General features: G+C 33.8%; 1 protein-coding gene across 1 annotated transcript; it reads right to left on the reverse strand.

Annotated features, from left to right (window-relative positions):
* Positions 1-505: 505 nt before the first annotated feature.
* On the reverse strand, positions 506-18,449 carry LOC143237084 (cytochrome P450 3A9-like). Its single transcript, XM_076475936.1, has 14 exons — positions 18,251-18,449; positions 13,142-13,238; positions 12,568-12,620; positions 11,173-11,269; positions 9,016-9,132; positions 8,562-8,650; positions 7,468-7,613; positions 6,858-6,973; positions 5,106-5,259; positions 3,448-3,608; positions 2,927-3,015; positions 2,689-2,832; positions 2,217-2,379; positions 506-806 (listed from the first exon to the last, which is right to left on the reverse strand). Exons 1-14 carry the CDS (start codon positions 18,322-18,324, stop codon positions 714-716), a joined length of 1,593 nt encoding a protein of 530 aa, XP_076332051.1. The 5' UTR covers positions 18,325-18,449; the 3' UTR covers positions 506-713.
* Between the last annotated feature and the right edge of the window lie 1,759 nt (positions 18,450-20,208).

The following is a 20,208-nucleotide window of genomic DNA, read 5'->3' on the forward strand; positions in this document are numbered from 1 at the left end:
CGAATAGTGGGATTGACCGTCACATTATAACGCCCCCACTGCATGTTTGGTGCATAAGTGATGACACCTGATACTGTATGTTTCGTTACCGTTTGAAGTGTCAATCTTACTAGGAAGGTTAATGCTCCTCCTTTCTTTATGTATCAGCTTCAGGGTCAAGAGCTACGAGCTGTAACAGCTTCCTTCCAAGCACAGTGATAACAAATTACAACACGAGTGTAGTTTAAAATGTGAAGGACAGTGGCTAGCTTTGATGGCACTCGAAGTACACCAGCAAGACTGTACTTTGCATCAACAGCTAGTTATTTGTTGTTAACTGTTATAATGAAAAGTCATGGTGTCACTTATTCCAAAATTAAGTGGCCGATTTCTGTTTTGAACAACAGCTGTTTTGCATCTTACATTCTAAATCTGTGCTTTACCTTTGACATTTAAACTTTGAAGGGAGTCCTATGCAGTTACAACCTCTGCACTTTGAATACTATAAAAATTGAGAAAAAAAGAATTTTGATACTAAAATTCATTTATTCATAACATTTAAGTACGTGACAAACTTAGCAGAGCTTCTAATTTAAATTGTTTTGTGCGAGCAGTTAAACGACATTCAGTTTAGTTTTAATGGATATGATTTCAAAAATCAAATACATCACATTACGGGCATATTGTGTAACTACGTTTACATGCTTAGAGTTACAGGACAATACACAAAAGAACTACTGAGACCACACTTCTGGACGTTTTTCAACGACCAACGACACCTGCTTGGCTTGAATTAGTCCTTGTCCATTATAATATTCAAGTGGTACCTATTAAAAAAAATACGAAAATGTATTTAGCAAAATGAATGATCTATATTCTAATTTAAATCTAGCTTTGCTCTGTTACAATATATTCATTTTTCACTAAAGCTTATTCTACGATAACTAACGTGTCTTTCACTCTTGGCTCCGGAATTAGTAATACGAGGAAAATGGAATTATTAGTTTTACGATGACAAACTTAAGGAAGATATTTCGGGTTTATTCGTTTAGTTTTTAAAGGAAAGACTTGTGAAATCACTTTGAAGTGGTATGGACATTCACTTTGGGAAATTCTAATTGAATAGAATAGTGTATCAGTTTCAAAACATTTATTGTTTAGAGAAATGAAGATCAGAGTTGTGCCAGTCAAGAGGAACACTGTGGTGTCCTGACATTTGTGTACAGTACAAAGTGTTTGGGGTCACAATTACGATCATTCTTTCTGGCTCAATACATTTTAATAACATTTTCTTTTAACATTAGTTTCAAGTCTCTACAGTTTTAATAACCTTGCAACAAAATATCAGTTATGCATCGTAATATTAAAAAACCTGTTGTTTCCAAAATATACAAGTTCTTAACATATACAGTAGTGAAGGAGCAGTCGCTTGAAACAGTCAATACAGTGTATTCTGAAAAGAAAATTACTTTTATATAACAAGTAACATGCTCTGTTAATCCTCACTAGGATATTTGTTCATATCTATGACAAGTTTAGTACCCAGATGTTATCTTTAACATTACGAATTGTTCTAATATTCACATGACAGCAGCAATGAAAGTAATTCATAACGTATACAGTCTGATGAAACACGATTTCTTGTTTCTAAATTACAACTTACTCTATTTATTGTGGGTTATCACAAACTGATAAAAACAAAAAGCTTCTCTCCCCTCTCACGATAGGCTTAAGACTAATAATGTGGTTTAAATACACGAAGTTGGAACAGTACAGACAGTCTATCGTACAGCTTTGCGTTTTCAGCATACAAATAAAAGATTTAAAAGCTTGAGAACTTTGGAATAGAAATTTGCTCATTTTATACACAAAAGAAAACAGCTCATTCCAGGTTAAACAATGGACAAATCTGTGAAAGTCTCAGATTTTGTATCTTTGTAACCATTTTAACAGGTCACTAATCAATATAAGTGTTGTTCTCGGGTCTGTTGATATTAATTGGTTTCTACCAAATAGCTGCAGTGTAATTGTTGTTTTGTTTTGTTTTCTTTTCCTCACGTGCTGATTCGCTTACACTTTCACAATCACACGCTCGAGGAAAGTGTGAACTATGTTGTACAAGTAACTCGCATTATACAGGTTTCGTAGTTCATATGTTTATATATTTCTTCAAATGACTTATAAACACTTAACAGTCACTGTATATCGACAATAAAAAGGATCGAAAAGTGTCCTACCTTGGTCTCTGAGCAACGGTGGAAACGGAAGTTTCTCAGTACATGAGCGAGACAGAGTTTAGCTTCTAACAAAGCGAATCTCATTCCCACGCAGTTCCTGGGACCAGCACCAAATGGTAAGTAAGTATAAGGGTGACGACATTTCTTGTTCTCTGGAAGGAACCTACAATAAAACCGATAAATATGATGTTTAAAATATAAATAAACTATTTTTGGTTTACGAAACACTGAAGTGGGGAACATTTCGATGAATACTACAAAATTGAATTATCAGCATCGAAGAGGTTTAAAAAAAAACGACATCATTCCATAAGTCACCCGGATTACCGCTGGAAGCAAATGTTCCCACGCCATTCACTAACATATTAGTGGCATATCTCTCATTTTTAAATGATATACATTGCCCAAATTATTAATATTTTTTTTATATACCTTAAAAGAAATACTTCGACATATAAAGGAGAAAACGAACCTTTCTGGGTCGAAGGTGTTAGGCTCAGGATAATATTTTGGGTCATGATGAATTGCGTAGACAGGGATTTGGACGATGGTCCCTTTTGGTATCGTGATCCCCGTGTCTCCTAACTCATAGTCAATGTTAGCCCTTCTCTCGAGGCTGGTGAGGATATCAAAATTTAAGTTACATAAAAATAAATATGTGTCAACTGAATATTTTTCGGTAGAACGGTATAACTTAAAACTCTACTTACGCTGCGGCGATTGTGTGGAGTCGTAACGTCTCTGACAAAACGCAGTCAAGGTAGACCATTTTCCCGATCTGTTCGTAGTTAATTCCACCCTGAAAATAAACAGTTCGGTTTTCTCACATATCCTTTGTAGTTAACTTACATATCAGGTGCATCGAGGCAGCTGTGGTAACAAAGGAAGAAAAAGAATGAAATATTACCAGTTGAAAATTTTATTTTGAAATGAAAACGTCTTCCTCCATATCACCCAAAAGTATAGTTGACTTTCCAGCTTAGACAAAACAATCAAAACAGATACTAAACTAGAAACAAGATTACAGATTTAATAAGGACCAACGAATTTGAATCTCTGCTGGTAAGAAAAACATGAAACTTATTTCTTTTTTCTACATTAACGTCTATTATATACACACACACACTAATATCTTCACATTATATCAGTAATTTAAAATTTCACGAAGATGTATTATTCAAAATTCCCTCATTTCCTGGTTAAATTAAAACTGGTTACAGACGTAACTTACGTGTTCTTCCCAGACGTGATCAATTTCTTGGATCAGTTTCTCTTGGCACTCTTGGTTCAGAGCCAAACAATACGCACAGTAGGTTAAAGCACTGGCTGTTGTGTCGTAGCCAGCCAGGAAAAACAATATGCTATTGGCCAAAATGTCATCTCGTGTCATAACTACGAAAGAAACATCGGGAAAATTTACATAGGAGGAAGCGATGCTATACGTCAGTTTTCACTTATCGTTATGTCTCGATATTTTAGCCTGTCCTTTTCAATCAGTGCACAGTAAAAAAAAAAATTCACTAATTAGATTTAAGTATTCTTTACCTCAAGGTAAGTTTAATATTATTTTGAGAAATAGAAGAGAGGTTTGCATACTTCCTCTTACTACCACTCATTGTATCATGTGAAAAACTTGGTACCAACGTTATTAGGTCCTTCTAGCTAGTTATTCTGGTATACATCATATGGATCACTTCACAACTTGAAACGGACCCCTAAGTAATATCCTTTTAGGACAGAATACTAATTTTAGTTTGCGTTTTTTTTTTTTTTTTTACAGTTGCAAACTTTCAGATATCTCGAAGGGGAGATATCAAAATAAACTATACAAACAGAACAAATACATATTCAAACACATTCCTGTTTTTACCAGTTTTTCCCGTTTATGCTTTTATATTAACATTTCTTTCAATCAGTCGACAGAGAATATCTTATTTTTCCTTTCGTTAAATTCCCTCATAAAAAGAAACATTTTTGTTATTAAAGTTACTTTTAAATTTAACCATTTAACATATATGAAGATTGATCATTTGATGTTGATTCCAATATCAAATTTTATAAATTATCAATAACTATAAATTTTCCTGTAATTGCCAAGTTGTTGTTTGTAATTAAGCACAAAGCTATACAGTGAGCTATCTGTAGGTATCAAAACCTGGACTCTAACTTTCTAATTCCGCAGACATACTGCTGTGCTACTAGGGGGTCTGTCAAACAGAACCGTTTTGACACATTCTACTGTTAACTGTTCAGAAGATAGAAAGCATAACACACACAAAAGAAAGATTTTTAATAAAAATTGTGATATCTACAACTTTGCCAAAAATCCCATGAAATATTCTGACATTTTATACAGTATCTAATTATTCTACTTATGTTCAGTTTTACTTGTACATAACAGGATGAGAAAATTAATTCACACTTTGAAACAGCGTTGTTTCTACACGAGTAACTATATAACAAAGGTTTGTAACAATACGAATTTTTTTTCCATACAACTACAGGGAACTTTTAGGACTGCAACTAAATGCCAGAAAATTATTTATTTATTCATTGTTATTGTAATGCTACACTACAGGTTGTCCGCACTCTGTCTACTATAGGGTATCAAATCTCGCTGACTCAATAAAGGATATCAATGTAGTAATACTTAATGAATGGTAGATTTCAGGTTGTGTGGGTTCAGGGGGCTACTAATTTTTGTGGACTCTACATCCCATGTAATTTTACATAGAATAAAATTATCAATGGGCCTACATTAAGACCATGGGACCTTGAGCTCAGCCTCCTCTACCCCTACCAAAGTAGATCACTGTACTTAATGCCAACAATAGAGCATTATTTTAGAGTAGTTGTTCAAACTGCTATGAAAGTAATAAATAACTTTACTTTTCCGTTTGGATGGTTTTAACATAAATTCATTGCTCTCATCTTCATGGGCATGTTCACTGTCCATTAAATTTGTGACTTCATCAGGGTCATCTTGAACTTCCTGCATAGACTCCTGAGCATCTAGCATAAGTTGAAGAAAATCACTTCGTTTCTACAGAAAGGAAAAGAACTTCTAATACGAGTTCTAGAAGGAGAAAATACAATGTGTATAGCTACAATATCACATATATTGTAATTTCATGTTTTGTCAAAGACCTCCCAAAATGTGTTAAGTCTAAAGTTACAAGAAGCATTAGTATGTATTGAAACTTTAATTAAATGAAAAATTAAGATTATTCCAGTTTAATAAAAGCAAAAAATGTTTGTAAAGAGGAAAATTACTTGAATTTGCTCTTTACTGAAAGATTACAAACATCTAATTGTCTGTATAATTAAACTATTCAGTTTTACTTTAGACAGGATGTAAGAGGGCATTCTCATTATGTAATTAACCTCTTATGTTCTGCAAGCAAGAAACAAACAATAATGTACTAATCCTGTTTGAGTGTGTTATACCAACACAGGTTTGGGACCTCAAAATGCGCTAAAGTCCACGCCGCCATGTCTGTTCACAATTTACCTGACAACCGTGCATCCTGACAAGTAGCCCTGAAGTGCAATTTGAATTGTAAAAGACTCCAATATAAGTTGTCATATTAAAAGCACCTCACCCTGCTTGCTTTCTAGAGTTATTTTGTGTACTAGAAATACAATTTCCCAGTGCCCATTTCAAAAGTCCAGTTGCAATATAATCTATAGAAGCTATGTCTAATGTCTCGACCAGTGTGTCCTCTTTGTGGGGAATAGCATGAAAACCAATTTCATTATTCAGATGCTCGAGATATTCAGTGATTGAGAAGAACATATTACTGAAGAAAACTATCTTATTGAACCCACACTATGCTGACATAATTTCCAGAAGACCATTATTTATTATGTTATGTATTATTGTTTGGGGGAATATTAATGGATTTTTCATTGGCCTTCGTGTTTGTGGATTCTTGCTTATTACAGAAAGCTTTGTTGTTGTTTTGTTTATTTTTAAATTTTTGTGCACAGCTAAAAGAGCATTATCTGTGCTAGTCATTCCTAATTTTAAAGTGAAAGACTGGATGGAAGGCAGCTAGTTGTTACCACCCACCATAAATTCTTTGGTTATTATTTTACCAATGAAGGATGCAATGGACCACATCACATCATAACACCCCCACACCTAGGAAGACAAGAATGTTTATAGGACAGAGATCAGAACCCTTGACCTGCAGATTGTAATTACCATAATCACCAGGCCACGATAAGCCATTACAGAAGGTAACACTGCTGGGATATGATTTATTGTAGGTCTTTATGTACATGTCTTAACTTCAAGTTGATACACATACCACTCTTTTTTTTCTTTTATAATGTCTTTAAGTACAAAGGTTATCCCCATGTTTGAAATTCAAAATACCCCCTCTGAACATCTTTATGATGTAAACATGTGACTATCTTACCCCAAAATTATTCAATATTCAGTGACATCACATCTACAAAATACAAAATATTTTGAAAATGTATTTCTTATACATTCCAATCCACCTAGAATATATGTAGTTTGTTCATGCCATGAGATTTTATGAGTTGTATTTGTAAAAATCGTTTGAATATAATGTACTCAATCCTCTGTATACACAAAGAAAAACAATAAAGATGTTTAAATATCGATCTTACCTCTTTCTGTTCTTGCCTGTATTCAATAATTTGATTGCTAACATTTTTGAAGAAATCAATAATTTCTTTGCTAATAAATCTGATCCCAAAAAATCGAGCTAATTTCGGGTTGATAACTATTAGAAGAAAGAAATGCAGAAAATCGAAACATTTTAAGGTAATTAAAAGTAATAGAGACGCCCAACACATTAATTTTTGACTTAAAAAGCATTACTGAATGCACAATGCAACACTTTAATAACAAGTTAAACAAAACTAGTATTTATTTTATCTAATTTACAGAATATCAATAATGCATTTATGCACATTACTAGGAGGAAAATTATTAAATTATTTATAGTGGTAAGAGAAACCCTTTTTTCGCTTTTATTTACAACCATAAAATCAGGGTTTCAATTCCCTTCGTGTGGACTCAGCAGATAGCCTGATGTGGCTTTGCCACAAGGAAAACGCCTTTAAACTACTTATTACTAACATTACAGTGATCCCTGGCGATTTAATTAGACATATGTTTAGCTCAGTCTTTTATTTTCATCTCGATATCGTACGAACATAAAATTCTTAATTTTCTATAGATGTGAAATAAGAGCTATAGAAGACTATTTCTTACGTCCTAGAAGTTGTGTAAATTTGACGTCTCTGTTGAACAGTTTTCGTGCGTAAGTAACGAAAGGGTTGTCAGGGTTTTTATACGAATCAATACGAGTTCCAAAGGCACAAGTTGCAATGGTGTCCATGGTAAAGGCGCCAAACAATCTAAGGCATTTTACAAAGAGCACATTTTCAAAAATAAAACACCCATGAAACATGGTATAAAGATCTCAAATATCGTCCCTATTACTATAGTTTTGTTTTAATGTTTAATGATTAACATAATAATTTAGAATAAAATCCAACTGGTTGAAAGACAAATACATTTAGTATTACGTATTTATATTTTCATACGTATTTTTTAATCTAGAGCTCTTTTTAACAAGCCAGAATTTATCTCGCACTTAAACTTGTACAAGGGTAACAATTAACAAGGTATACAAACAACGTTCAATTTAAAATACATAATGCTAATGTAGAACAATATAATGCTATATAATTGCCAGCAGTAGTTTTTTCACTTTACGTGGTTATTCACGTGAAATTTCACAATATTCAACAAATTACACCTGTCAAGAATATTTATAACACTTAATTTTAACGTAATGTGTTAGTTTCAATTGCATCACCATGTCCCAATAATTAGATTCCATTTCTAGCACATATTAGATGTAATGACATCAGATTATGTAAACACCCCAGCAATGTGGACCAACCACATATTAACAAATAGAAATGTTTAACTTAAAACGTACTTTATTATTTGTATGTAATTCCTAGATAGAGAGTTCCAAAACCCAAGTTAATTTTACGATTCTACATGCCTATAGTAAGTTGTTTCAAAACGTGTCGTTATAAACATTACACACACACCTACATTGTTCATGTAGTTAAGTGATTTTCCATGACAGAAGTGGTGTTAAGTTTACTCTAGAAACCATCTGTGGCGAATTTTCATACGTGTTCGGTTTAAATATCTTTAGCATAATATGTAATATTTTCAAAGATGTGCTTATATTATTCAAGTATATTTTTGTAGTTTAGGGACTAGCTGTACAGTACTTAGATGGCTAGATATACGTGTTGTACGGATAGCACAGTGTTCTGACGTACTTTTTGCAGTCAATAGGTTTCTTCTCGTCGGCAGCTTCCTCGAGGTTTCGAATTAAGCTTTTCACAGTGTCTTCAACGAGCCCAGTCATCTAGAAGTCCCAAATAACACCGATTATATCAGATGAAACATTTACAGAATATTAAAACAAATTAACGTAAACAAATCAACACCAGAGAAAAATAAAAGCTGTAATACACAAGGTTTCGCTTGATCACTTCACATCTATATGGTTAATTCGAATTATAGGGAATTGAAGAAAAGCAGTTACCAGAAACTTCGATGTATTCATAATTCTTCAATGTTCTATAATGCTTTTCGCTCACTTCCCATTCTTAATCCCATACAAAGGTTTATTTATTTATTTTCACCGACATATAGCAGGAAAGAAAATTAAAATTACAATATATTGAGTAAATAGACATTTTTACAATAACACATGACCAATAATGATACCTTTTTTATTTTACTGGTGCTGAAAGTTGGAGAAATGACACTTCTGGTTTGTTTCCATTCTTCCCCACGCTGGATTGATAAAAATTTGCTCAGAATTGGGTCATCAGCAGAGAATACCTGAATCAAAGTAAAACATAAGAAATTCTAGAGGTACAATGGCAATAATGCACTAAAAGACAAACATACGAAGGAAAGAAAGAAGTCTTAGTAATAACATCTTATTTGTTCAATTATGATCGACATATTACAGGAAATAAAAAACTTGTCGATCCTTTACAAGAGGAGTACAGCCATGTGCTGTAAAACTGGTAGGTTCCATTAAATACGGTTTATATGGTTTGAAACACAAATCATAATATTAGGTTCAACAGAAATAAACATTGATTTTGAACTGCGAAGATAAAAAGCATAAACCAGTGTTGTAAAACATGTTTACATGTAAACAAAGTAAGCACCATTTGCTTGAACACACTTTTGCCAACATGTAACGATGCTGCTTACGCCCTTGCTATAAAAATCAGTTTCTATGGTCAAAATTCCTTGAAAGTTTCTCTGCAGCTGGCTGGTTTCGAAACGTTTATTGGTTCAAAAATTGTCAAAGTGCTCGAAAAAATGAAAATAGGGAAAAGGTCTGGGTAATAAGATGGATGAGGAAGAACCTTGATTCCCAATTCATTCCGTTTTTGGAGCGTCATCCTTAACAGGTCTCATAACTCAGATTTTGTTGATCTTCAGTCAGCTCATACAGAACCCACTTATTCAACTGTTTCGTCTTTCCAATCACACTCAGGTGGTTGGCAATAGTTGATTTGCTTGTGCTTAGCTTTTCTGCAAGCTCACGTATTGTTGTGCGAGAGTTTATCTCAACTGCTTCCCTTACTGTGTTTTCATCTAAAGGATAGCTTCTTTCCACGACCTTTGTGGTCTTCAAGACTTTCACCTCCATGTCGAAACTTTTGGAACCAACGCTGAACTCTAGTTCAATAACACATATATGGCCAAATGCCCGATTGATGTTTCGTGTAGCTTCAGTAGCTTTTCGTCCAAATTTGAAGTCGAAGAGAAAAATCAGACGAAAATCATCTTTTGTCCATGCTGCCTTGGGGTTGCGAAACTTACTCTGTGTAGAGTTGAAACAGCAGACAATTAAGACACCTTGTAAGCGACAAACGTTGGATTAAACCAACCAACCAACGATAACTTACTCAATATTCAGCTTCTAAATGTCATCGTGAGAATTCCGACATTTATTTCTGGAGAACCTAATATTTCAAATAGAAGGATTTACATAAACCGGTACAGGTAATTTATTAGGTGTAGTGTGAAATCGCTTTGATTACCATTTGTAAAGTGTCAGCATTAGGCATGACTTGGGTGACAATTTTGGGTTGCAAACTGACATCAAACTCACACTTCTTGTATAAAACTAGTTACGCAGATCGTTTTAAAAAATCAGACTTGGAAATGGAGTTCTTATTTAAGTGAATAAATCTGTAAAGGAACCAATTAAACCTATTCCGCATATAAACTGTAAACTTATATTTATAAAAGCATGGATTAAAAACAAACCACTTTAGACATATGACGTACAATAAGTTAAAATTGTACTACGTAAAGGAAAATGTCACGTAATTTATGAACAGATATGACTAAATTATACGAGTTGATGTTTTAAATAAAATGAGTTACGGATAAGTTTTCAACGAACGGATTAGAGCCGCTTTTATTAAACATTAATATCTGAAGACAAGTTTTAAAGTTCTGCCACTAGAGATGCAACCATTATTTGTTTAGGTTTGTTTGTTTTGGGATTTCGCACAAAGCTACTCGAGGGCTATCTGTGCTAGCCGTCCCTAATTTAGCAGTGTAAGACTAGAGGGAAGGCAGCTAGTCATCACCACCCACCGCCAACTCTTGGGCTTCTCTTTTACCAACGAATAGTGGGATTGACCGTCATATATAACACCCCCACGGCTGAAAGGGCGAGCATGTTTGGCGCGACTGGGATGCGAACCCGCGACCCTCGGATTACGAGTCGCACGCCTTAACACGCTATTTGTTTAGGAGAAAGGTAAGAAAACTGGTTGAGAAATCATATTTTAGATACTACAATAAATGGTTGTTTTTCTAAAGATGGCGAATAAAACATTTACTTACTCGGCGATCGATGAAAGCATGAAAATCCTTGACTGTAAGTAACTTTATAAGGTCTGGATCTCCCACCACTAACACTGGGTTTGTTCCTTCGAATTTCCTTGAACACATATTTTAAGACTGTTGACTATAATCACTTACATAATTAAACTAGTGAAAAAGTAATTCAGTTTTCTTATAAAATCTATTTTTGTTTGTCGAAACGTATGGGAAATTGCTGGCTCACATTTTAAAAGTTAAAATTGTAAACAAATTAATATAACAGTCGATATCTGTCAGTATTTATTAATGACCAAAATGAATGAACGAACTCCATTCAGTTTCTATCTTAACGAGTCTCGAATGAAACTTAAGTGAAATATATCAAATGAAAGATGTCACAACCTTATAAAACGTAAAAATCGTGTATATACAAAACGTAGATTAAGTTAAGGTTACATTGGAGACGTCCCGTGACGATAACAAAATATGAAGTTTATTTTTACAGGTGGTGCAACTGTCCATCGCTGCACTCTTGATTACCAAGTTACCATCAATTTTATGTTGTGTGTGTGTGTGTGTGTGTGTGTGTGTGTGTGTGTGTGTGTGTGAGATTTGAGGATTACTACAAATGAAGAAACATCAAGCACTTATTGAGAGTATGCGCAATAGATAAAAGCTTCACAAATTAAGCAGGTATACAAGATGGTTATTTTTCATATTTCTTAAAAAAACAGTTTGATACAAAACAGTGACAGAACTGGAATTATCTTTTATTTACTTTTTATGTGTATATATACCATTTTTGAATAAAATTGTGTTCAGTTGGGTTTTGTTGCTCAGCGTTATGTCTGAAGGTTATGATATAAAAACATGGTTTTAGTACCTGTTGCGAGCACAACACATCTAACACATTTTGTAGCTTTATGTTTAAATAAACATACAGTTAGATGGTTTATAATTTCATTATATAAGTTGCTTAAACATCGGAACTTCACATATAAAATTGTTAAATTCAAATATAATTACTGCGCATGCTCAGTGTCACCATACGATCGGGGTAATAACACTTACTTGAGTAACTGGGCAACGGTATTTTTTTTTGGAGGGTCTTGGGCGTATTAGAGTCAATAGCAACAAAATTATACAATTACGGAACTTGATTTGGTAATACATAATATTTGAAATATCTGTCGTACCAAACTTTCTATACAAACATATCTGATTACTATTAAAAGGGCTGCATTTGATATATTAACAAGTTTTATTTAGCTAATACGAGCATCTTTATTTAACACTAACCCGATACACTATCTAATGTAAGCATTCTTCTTTAAACACGATATATCGAAATAAAATATTAAAGTTCTGGAAAACACCATGTTTTACTGCTACAAAATGAATTAAACTGAACTATACCCATAAATATTTCCATATTTATTGTATCTTTCTTCCTCAACTTCATGAACAGGCTAGAGGGGAGAGAAATATTGATGCTGTTAAACACTTGAAGTTTGAGTTTTACGAAGAATGAAAACAAAAAATTAGCATGTAAAAATTGTTTAACTAAAATCAAATATACGTTTGTCCGTTAAATAATTCACTTGCCAGTTTGGTTGAATTTTATTTTATTTTTGGTTGTGTTGTTTACTTTTATTAATTTACAGTGTGTTCGGAAAGTCACTGTGCACTAATATATTTGTTAACAAACAAGTTTCAATACAGAATACAGGAGGTAAACATATATGACAATTATAAACAACGTTGAAAGTGATCCCCTTTGACATCAATACAGGCCTGGATCCTTCTTATTTTCTTTCTAATCACCGCTATTAGTTGCTGGCTTGAAGGAGACTGAATAAAATATGAATACAAATCTGCACAGTGACTTTCCGAACACCTTGTAGATAAAAGTTCAAGCATGGCTGAAGAAACGACAATTTTAAAAACTCACATTTTATCTTTGAACCAAATGATAATGTAATATGACTACCTTGCTTAAGTTATACAGAAGACTTTCGTATGGATATCTGTTTCCAATCTCTTTTATTCCCATTCTTTTCCAAAAGCCAGCATTCCTTGTGAAATACCTAGGAAGTTACAGTAGCAACGTTATTAAAGATGTCTCTCGTATCAAACGTATCCATTTACGGCACACAACGCAAGGATTTAAACAGTAACTAATGATACCTTATTCAATGTTATAATTTTGTATAATAAACTATTCATTTAAAAAAATATTAAAAGCTTTCTGTAAATATTGTTCAGTTCTAATAAATTTACGAAACCACACTAGAAACGTGTCACAAGGTTACAATCAAAATGGCGTTCGTTTCCTCTCGATGACCACAGTTTACACACAATGTGGAGTAAAAACAGAAATACGTTGAAACATCTCTAAACACAACTTTATCACAACAAATAATTAAAACTGAACATTTCGATGAATTTGTTACTTATTTTTACGATTCGCACAAAGACATACAAGAGCTATTTTCGATAGTCTTCCATAAATAGAAAGTACACAACCAACAGCACCCAACGCTAACTCGTGGCAACACGTAATGGTTTTTCCATTATTCAAGAGAACCTATCTCTTGACCATAGTAGATAAACTTAACAAAAAGGTATAAAAACAACAAATACAATCATTTCTTTTATTCAAACGCAAATTAAACGGTATTTTGATATTGTAAGTTTTTTTTATTATTATTTAGTGGATGACCAAACAGAACTGATTACACGATAACAAGACTTCAGTACTAGTTGTGACTATTAGATCAGAAACAAGACCGAGCTAGAAATCAGGATGAATCTCAGAATCACAAAAACCACATTCACACTGAAGCTGACCAATCAGCAAATAGACACTGGAATGTGGACATGTTCGTTCTGTATGTTGATTGCAAAAGCTTACAAAAGGTCAAGCAAGGAACGCGAGAGGTTGACCACTCAAATAAACTGGTTCAGTAACCAAGCTCTACAACACCACACCTTGAAGTTTTCACACAAGATCATACGGAATTCAGATGTTTCAAACCAGATCTTGAAAAGATAAAAACTCACTGTCGCAGAACAAGGTATATACACGTAGTATTTACGCGTATTGTACGAGTATCAATTATAAAAACTAACGACAAATGACGTGTCCCACATTGTATCGGTGTTGCGACACAGTATGAAATAGAAACCAGTACGTTCCAGTTCTGAGAAAGAGAGAGAATAAAAGAAAAAACGACTTTCTGTTTATATATAACTAGTGCAGCTACCCATTCGACTTGTGCAAATACATTACACGTGCTGTTCGACCTACTTGATTAAACTATACTATTGCACCTTACTGTGGTACAAATAAATTAACCGAGTCAGTTACGAGTTGTGCAGGACTCAGGGTTAAGTTTGATTCTTTTAGAACTGTACATAAACAACTGGCTAGATAATCTTTAACGTCATAACTGAACGGAATAAATTAATGTAAACACTCATGAGAAGAGACTGGGACAGGAAAACACGTTTATTGAAAGAAACAATTTTTTCAGAATACCTTTTATCATTATTAAAATAAAAATAACTCTTAATTATACGATTTGTTCAGCTGGAAGCTTCAGGGTTAATGACGCTAAAATTCTGGGTTCTTTCCTCCCCATTGGACAAGGTGCAGATAGCATATTATGTAGATTTGCTGTAAAACAATACCATTGGATATAAAAAATGACTTTTTTTCTATTCACTTTGTCTGAAAAAACTTACTTTTTTTCAATAAAGGTTTCTTCGAAATAAATGATAACGACATTACATACAAAACAGATGTGAAGGACAGCAATAGATATTAGAAATAAAATGTTCAACCACACGCACATATTGGATTCTTATGGAATAACAGTAGGTGCCATTTTTGTCTCTAATGATGTTTTATTAAAGTCCCACCATTTACTGCGTGTATTATATCCACTAAAAATAATTTGAGAAAGAAAATTTGAACGAACGTAATATAAAAAATAAAGCACGAAAACATTCAATTTTTATTTTTCTCTTTCGTAAACGCTCGACAAATCTAATCTCGGCACTTCAGTTTCCAAATACAGGTTTATTTGTGAATATTTAAGATGTAATTACAGGTTATAACTTCTATTCTTTCCCGTGTTCAAACACCAGTTGTCACAAACACGTTAATGTTTTGTCAAAAGAAGATCACAAGTAATTCGTCAGTGTAGACGCACAGTAAATAAATTCCTACAGTTGAGTGCGAGTGGTTAGCCTCGTTGTTATCAGTGTCGGGAGTACTCAAATAAAAAATTAAGTCGGTACAATTACAGTTGTGTTCATAGATTTAATTTTCTTTGTAATGAACATTCTAGAGGAAATTGCTGCTATCAGACAGCGGTAAGTCTAGACTTAAAAGTTAAAATTCAGGGTTCGATCCCCTTCAGTGTACCCAGCAGATAGCTCGATGCGGAGTTGCTCTAAAAACAAAATCAATCAAAGAAATGATTTGCGATGTATTATTAATAATATGAAAGAAAAGCTTGAAGGTTTGATTCTCAGGTACACTGGCAGCCAGTTACAGGTAACCACACAGATGTGGTATTAAGTACACTGACAAGCTAGTTAAATATCTACCACTATCCACATTTTAGGAAATAAAGTACAGAGTAAAGTTTGAAATAGGGAGAAAAAAACTCATGTAAACAAACATGTGAAATCTTCATTCACCAAACTGCACTCACATATTACAAAATTGGCGAACTTTTCTTTCAGTTTGTTTTAACTGTGGGTGGAGAAGCTTTACAATAGTTGTTTTGAAACAGCAGAACAAAGGATCACGACATGCGCATTTTAAAATCAGCTGGAGGGTCTTGACGTAGAATACCATAACTCAAAGCTACGTATTTCAACAAGTATTCCGAAACGTGTAGGGAGGAGAGCCCCTATCCAAAACTCGTACCAATTTACACAGCTAACTGTCCACTCTTTGAAATAGGTTTATTCAAACTGAGGTTTGATGTTCATGTTTGCAGAAACAAATGAGATTGTTTCATAAATATTAATAGAAACAAAACTTCTACAACAAGCTACATATCTCAACACATTATACAGGATTCTGAAGTAAGCAGTAATGTAAATAATGTTGGACTTATTTTCCAATCAGTAATAAATTTAATTTTAAATACATACATATTAGATAGATCTTATATTTCACTGACTTTCGAACTTCGGGCCCCCCGCTAGTACAGCGGCATGTCTCCGGATTTACAACGCTAAAATCAGGGGTTCGATTCCCCTCGGTGGGCTGAGCAGATAGCCCTTTGTGGCTTTGCTATACGAAAAAACACACAAACTCGAACTTCGGATTACGTGTTGGTGCTATGTCATATGAGAGGATCAGGCTTCAGGTTTGCAGCCCGTAGGGAGCTCAGCGTTAAGTTTGGGGCTTATTATGCTAAAAACCAAGTTACTATACCAGGTTTGAGAAGATTATGGATAGTCTATTGTGTAGTTTTACGCTTAAAAACCTACAAGAAAGAAAAGCTTTGTGACAATACCTAATACTGGCTTCATCTGTATGTGAACAAGCAGACTATTAATTATAACTTATAATATCCTATTCGAGATTTATAAGAAATGTGTTTATAACACGTTTTTACACAGTTAATTACAACAAAGCATGTAGAAACCAATACGCCAAAAAATTATTTTAAATGTAATTGCTTTAAACTGTATCTCTAACAAAAGTAGCGTTTCTGACGGTAGCTCGCGTATACTTGAGGATACGATGTGGTCAACGAAAGGGAACATTAATTCTTTATATAGTGAGATATTTCTCCAAGGCCAACAACAGCCCAAAAGGTAAACAACGGGGAAATAAAAAAAAATTCATCATCGTACTTATGTTGTACAACTTTAGAAGTACTTTTACGCACCCGAATTTTGTGAACTATAGCTACTAAAGCGTTAATACTAATAGTTGACAGTTGTAGTAAAATAATAAACAGATACAAAACAAACGATTTTATAACTCACTGTGTGCGATTCTGACTGAAAAACACCGAACTAGACAGATGACAGTAACATACACAATTGTAAAAGTAAATTAATAAGTTACCGTTATTCAACTTACACTAATATCAGTATCACATTTTACGTTACTCATGACGACCAGAATCCCACTTGAAGTATAGAGAAATTACATAGACGGTTGGTATGGTATTTAAAAATTTTCAATTTTTAATACAGTACAAAAATAACGTTTTAACCTGTAATTTAATTTTTAAAAAAATATAACATCTATATCAGTCGTCTCTGGAATGCATTTTACGTCAGCTTTTCTCAAACTGGTCTTTCGACACAAAAGGGGATCTCAAGGTTACCGTAGAGAGAAGGGACGGAAATAATATAAAATATTATGAATATTTTGAAATAATATGAAAAATTACGTCATAGAGTATGTACAGTTATCACTTAGTGGGTGTTAGGAAAGGGTCGTCACAACTCAAAATATTTATAGAGGGGGAAATGAAGCAGAAACGTTTGAGAACCCCGTTTTATTTAATAACCAAAGTACAAATTATTTCTTCTAGTACACAAGATAATCCAGTGGTTTGATAATGTTGCAAACAGAAAATAGTCAATCCAAAGAATTAAATACGTTTCACCCAAACTTGCCAGAACATTTTATCTTATCTACAGTTAACCCTAACTCACAAAGCATAACGTTAAGTATTGCACCAGTATATAGGGTAAGGTTCACCGGCAGAAACAAAGAATGGAATAATTATACGTTTTTATTTATTTATTTACTCTTTACTATGGAAATCAGCTTGGACGTTCTGATGAACTTCAGTCGTGTGGCTGGAGTGTAAGAGTGACCAGATGTACAGTCAATAACAATTTTAGGGAGGTTTAAGCTTATTCAATAACACATAACATCCAGCTGTCGAACGTACAAGTTGCAGTTTATCGTTATTTGTTTAATGAGGTAAAGATTGACAGATATCCATAGCAGTAGTGTAACACAAATAATTTAATTCAGGACTCTGAAAGTTTATGTGTATACAAGAATCACATCAAGAAACATACTCAAGGTAACATGACAGTTACTCACAGATGTACAGCTAAGAGAGCTGCAATAATGTACACCAGCCAGTTGGGGACAAACAGAAACCCTAGTATCTCCATGTGTCAAGAATCTCCAATGTGTGGCTCTGTCTAAGCGAACTCGTTCTATACCTGTGAAACTATGCCCACACGTATATATAATACCACATATATCGCTTATACAAAGACTTAAATGATGAAACACCAAAACACCGTCGTTTTATACACTGCACAGAAAGGAAATGGTACGAGTTCATGATGCGTTGAAGGGGTGTTTATGTATCTGAGGGGAAATAAAACAAATCGTGGTTTTGTACATTATTACAGGAAATAGCACAACAAAGAGAAAAAGTAGTTCACACAGAAATGGAAATAATTTATTTGTTTTGAATTTCTCTCCAAGCTACCTGAGGTCTATATGCGCTAGTCGTCCCTAATTTAGCAGTGTAAGACTAAAGGAAAGCAAATAGTCATCACCACACACCGCCAACTCTTGGGCTACTCTTTTACCAAAGAATAGTGGGATTGACCGTCACATTATAATGCCTCCATGCCTGAAAGGGCGAGCATGTTTGGTGTGACGGGGATTCAAACCCGCGACCTTCGTATTACGAATCAAGCGCTCTAACCATCACGTCATGACAGGCATTTTCAGTGATGAAACATCACAGAGTTATTACAATATATTATGTTTTCCCAGTTTTTTTTCTTTAAAGGACGAACACAAAATTTGAAGAACTGAGAAAAGAACTGTAACTGAATGTTGATCTCTTGATGACGAGAAACCTACTCGAAATAAAAATGTATCTTGGAACGACTGGTATGGGTATTAACACTTTTACTGATAAGAAGAGGACAACATTTCTTAACCTGAAGGTGAACTAGGAAGGTCGAAACGTTGTTCTCCTTATCAGTAAAAGTGTTAATAACCCATACCAGCAGTACTGAGATACGTGAATGTTGAACTGATGTCGAAAAACCAAATAACGAAAAAAGACTAACAAGAATACGCCTTCTGAATCCAGGGCTGCGGTTCTCCTTCCCGAGTTTCCCTGTTTTACACAACTACAATTCTTGGTTCGATTCTATTCGGTGGATTCAACAAATGGTTTACTATGACTTTTCTATAAACCAAACAAATACGCCATCTTTCAAGTTCAGTCAAAACTTGCCAGAACATTTCATCAACAAAGCAGAACTTCAAGTAATGCACAGTATCACCCTACTGCTAGTAGGGTTAGGCCAACTAGCAGAAACAAAGAATACTGTTCTTAAAAATGACGTCATGATGCGCTTAATGTAAAGTGTTCACTCACTGACCCTAAAAACAACATTGTGATGTTATTAATGTAAAGTTTTCATTCACTGATCCTAAAAACAACATTATGATGTTATTAATGTAAAGTGTAATCTTATCCCATCTAAAACGACGTAATAATACCATGAACACAAATATTAACTCACTGAATCTAAAAATTATTTCATAATGCAATTAATGTAAAAAGTTGACTCGATGTATCTAAAAGCAACACGATAAATAATGTAAAGTGTTTGTTTGTTTTGAATTTCGCGCAAAGCTACGCGATTGCTATATAAGCTAACCGTCCCTGATTTAGCTGTGTAACACTATATCGATGGCAACGTTTCATCACCACCCACTGGGATACTCTTTTACCAAGGAATAGTGGGATTGACCATAACGTTATAACGACCTCACTGCTCTAAGAATGAACATATTACTAAAAATGATGTTATGATGCAATTAATGTTAAGTGATAACTCACTATTACTGAAAATGACATTATGATGCGATTAAAGTACTATAATAATTCAATATTCTTAGAAATGACGTTATAATACTATCAATGCAAAACCTTAATTAACTCTTATTAACAATTCAGTCGATGTTCACTATCTTAATACTGCATCTTAATTTGATAATTATATTTTACAGTATGTATATGC

The sequence above is a fragment of the Tachypleus tridentatus genome, chromosome 13 (assembly GCF_004210375.1).
Source record: "Tachypleus tridentatus isolate NWPU-2018 chromosome 13, ASM421037v1, whole genome shotgun sequence".
NCBI lineage: Eukaryota > Metazoa > Arthropoda > Merostomata > Xiphosura > Limulidae > Tachypleus > Tachypleus tridentatus.

What these genes read in the sequence shown, in the direction of transcription:
- LOC143237084 (XM_076475936.1), bottom strand. Translation starts at nt 18,324, where the DNA reads ATGGAGATACTAGGGTTTCTGTTTGTCCCCAACTGGCTGGTGTACATT. An exon ending in CTCCACACAATCGCCGCAGC is followed by an intron (nt 2,833 to 2,926) that starts GTAAGTAGAGTT and finishes TATCCTCACCAG; the next exon opens with CCTCGAGAGAAGGGCTAACA. An exon ending in AACACCTTCGACCCAGAAAG is followed by an intron (nt 2,380 to 2,688) that starts GTTCGTTTTCTC and finishes GTTTTATTGTAG; the next exon opens with GTTCCTTCCAGAGAACAAGA.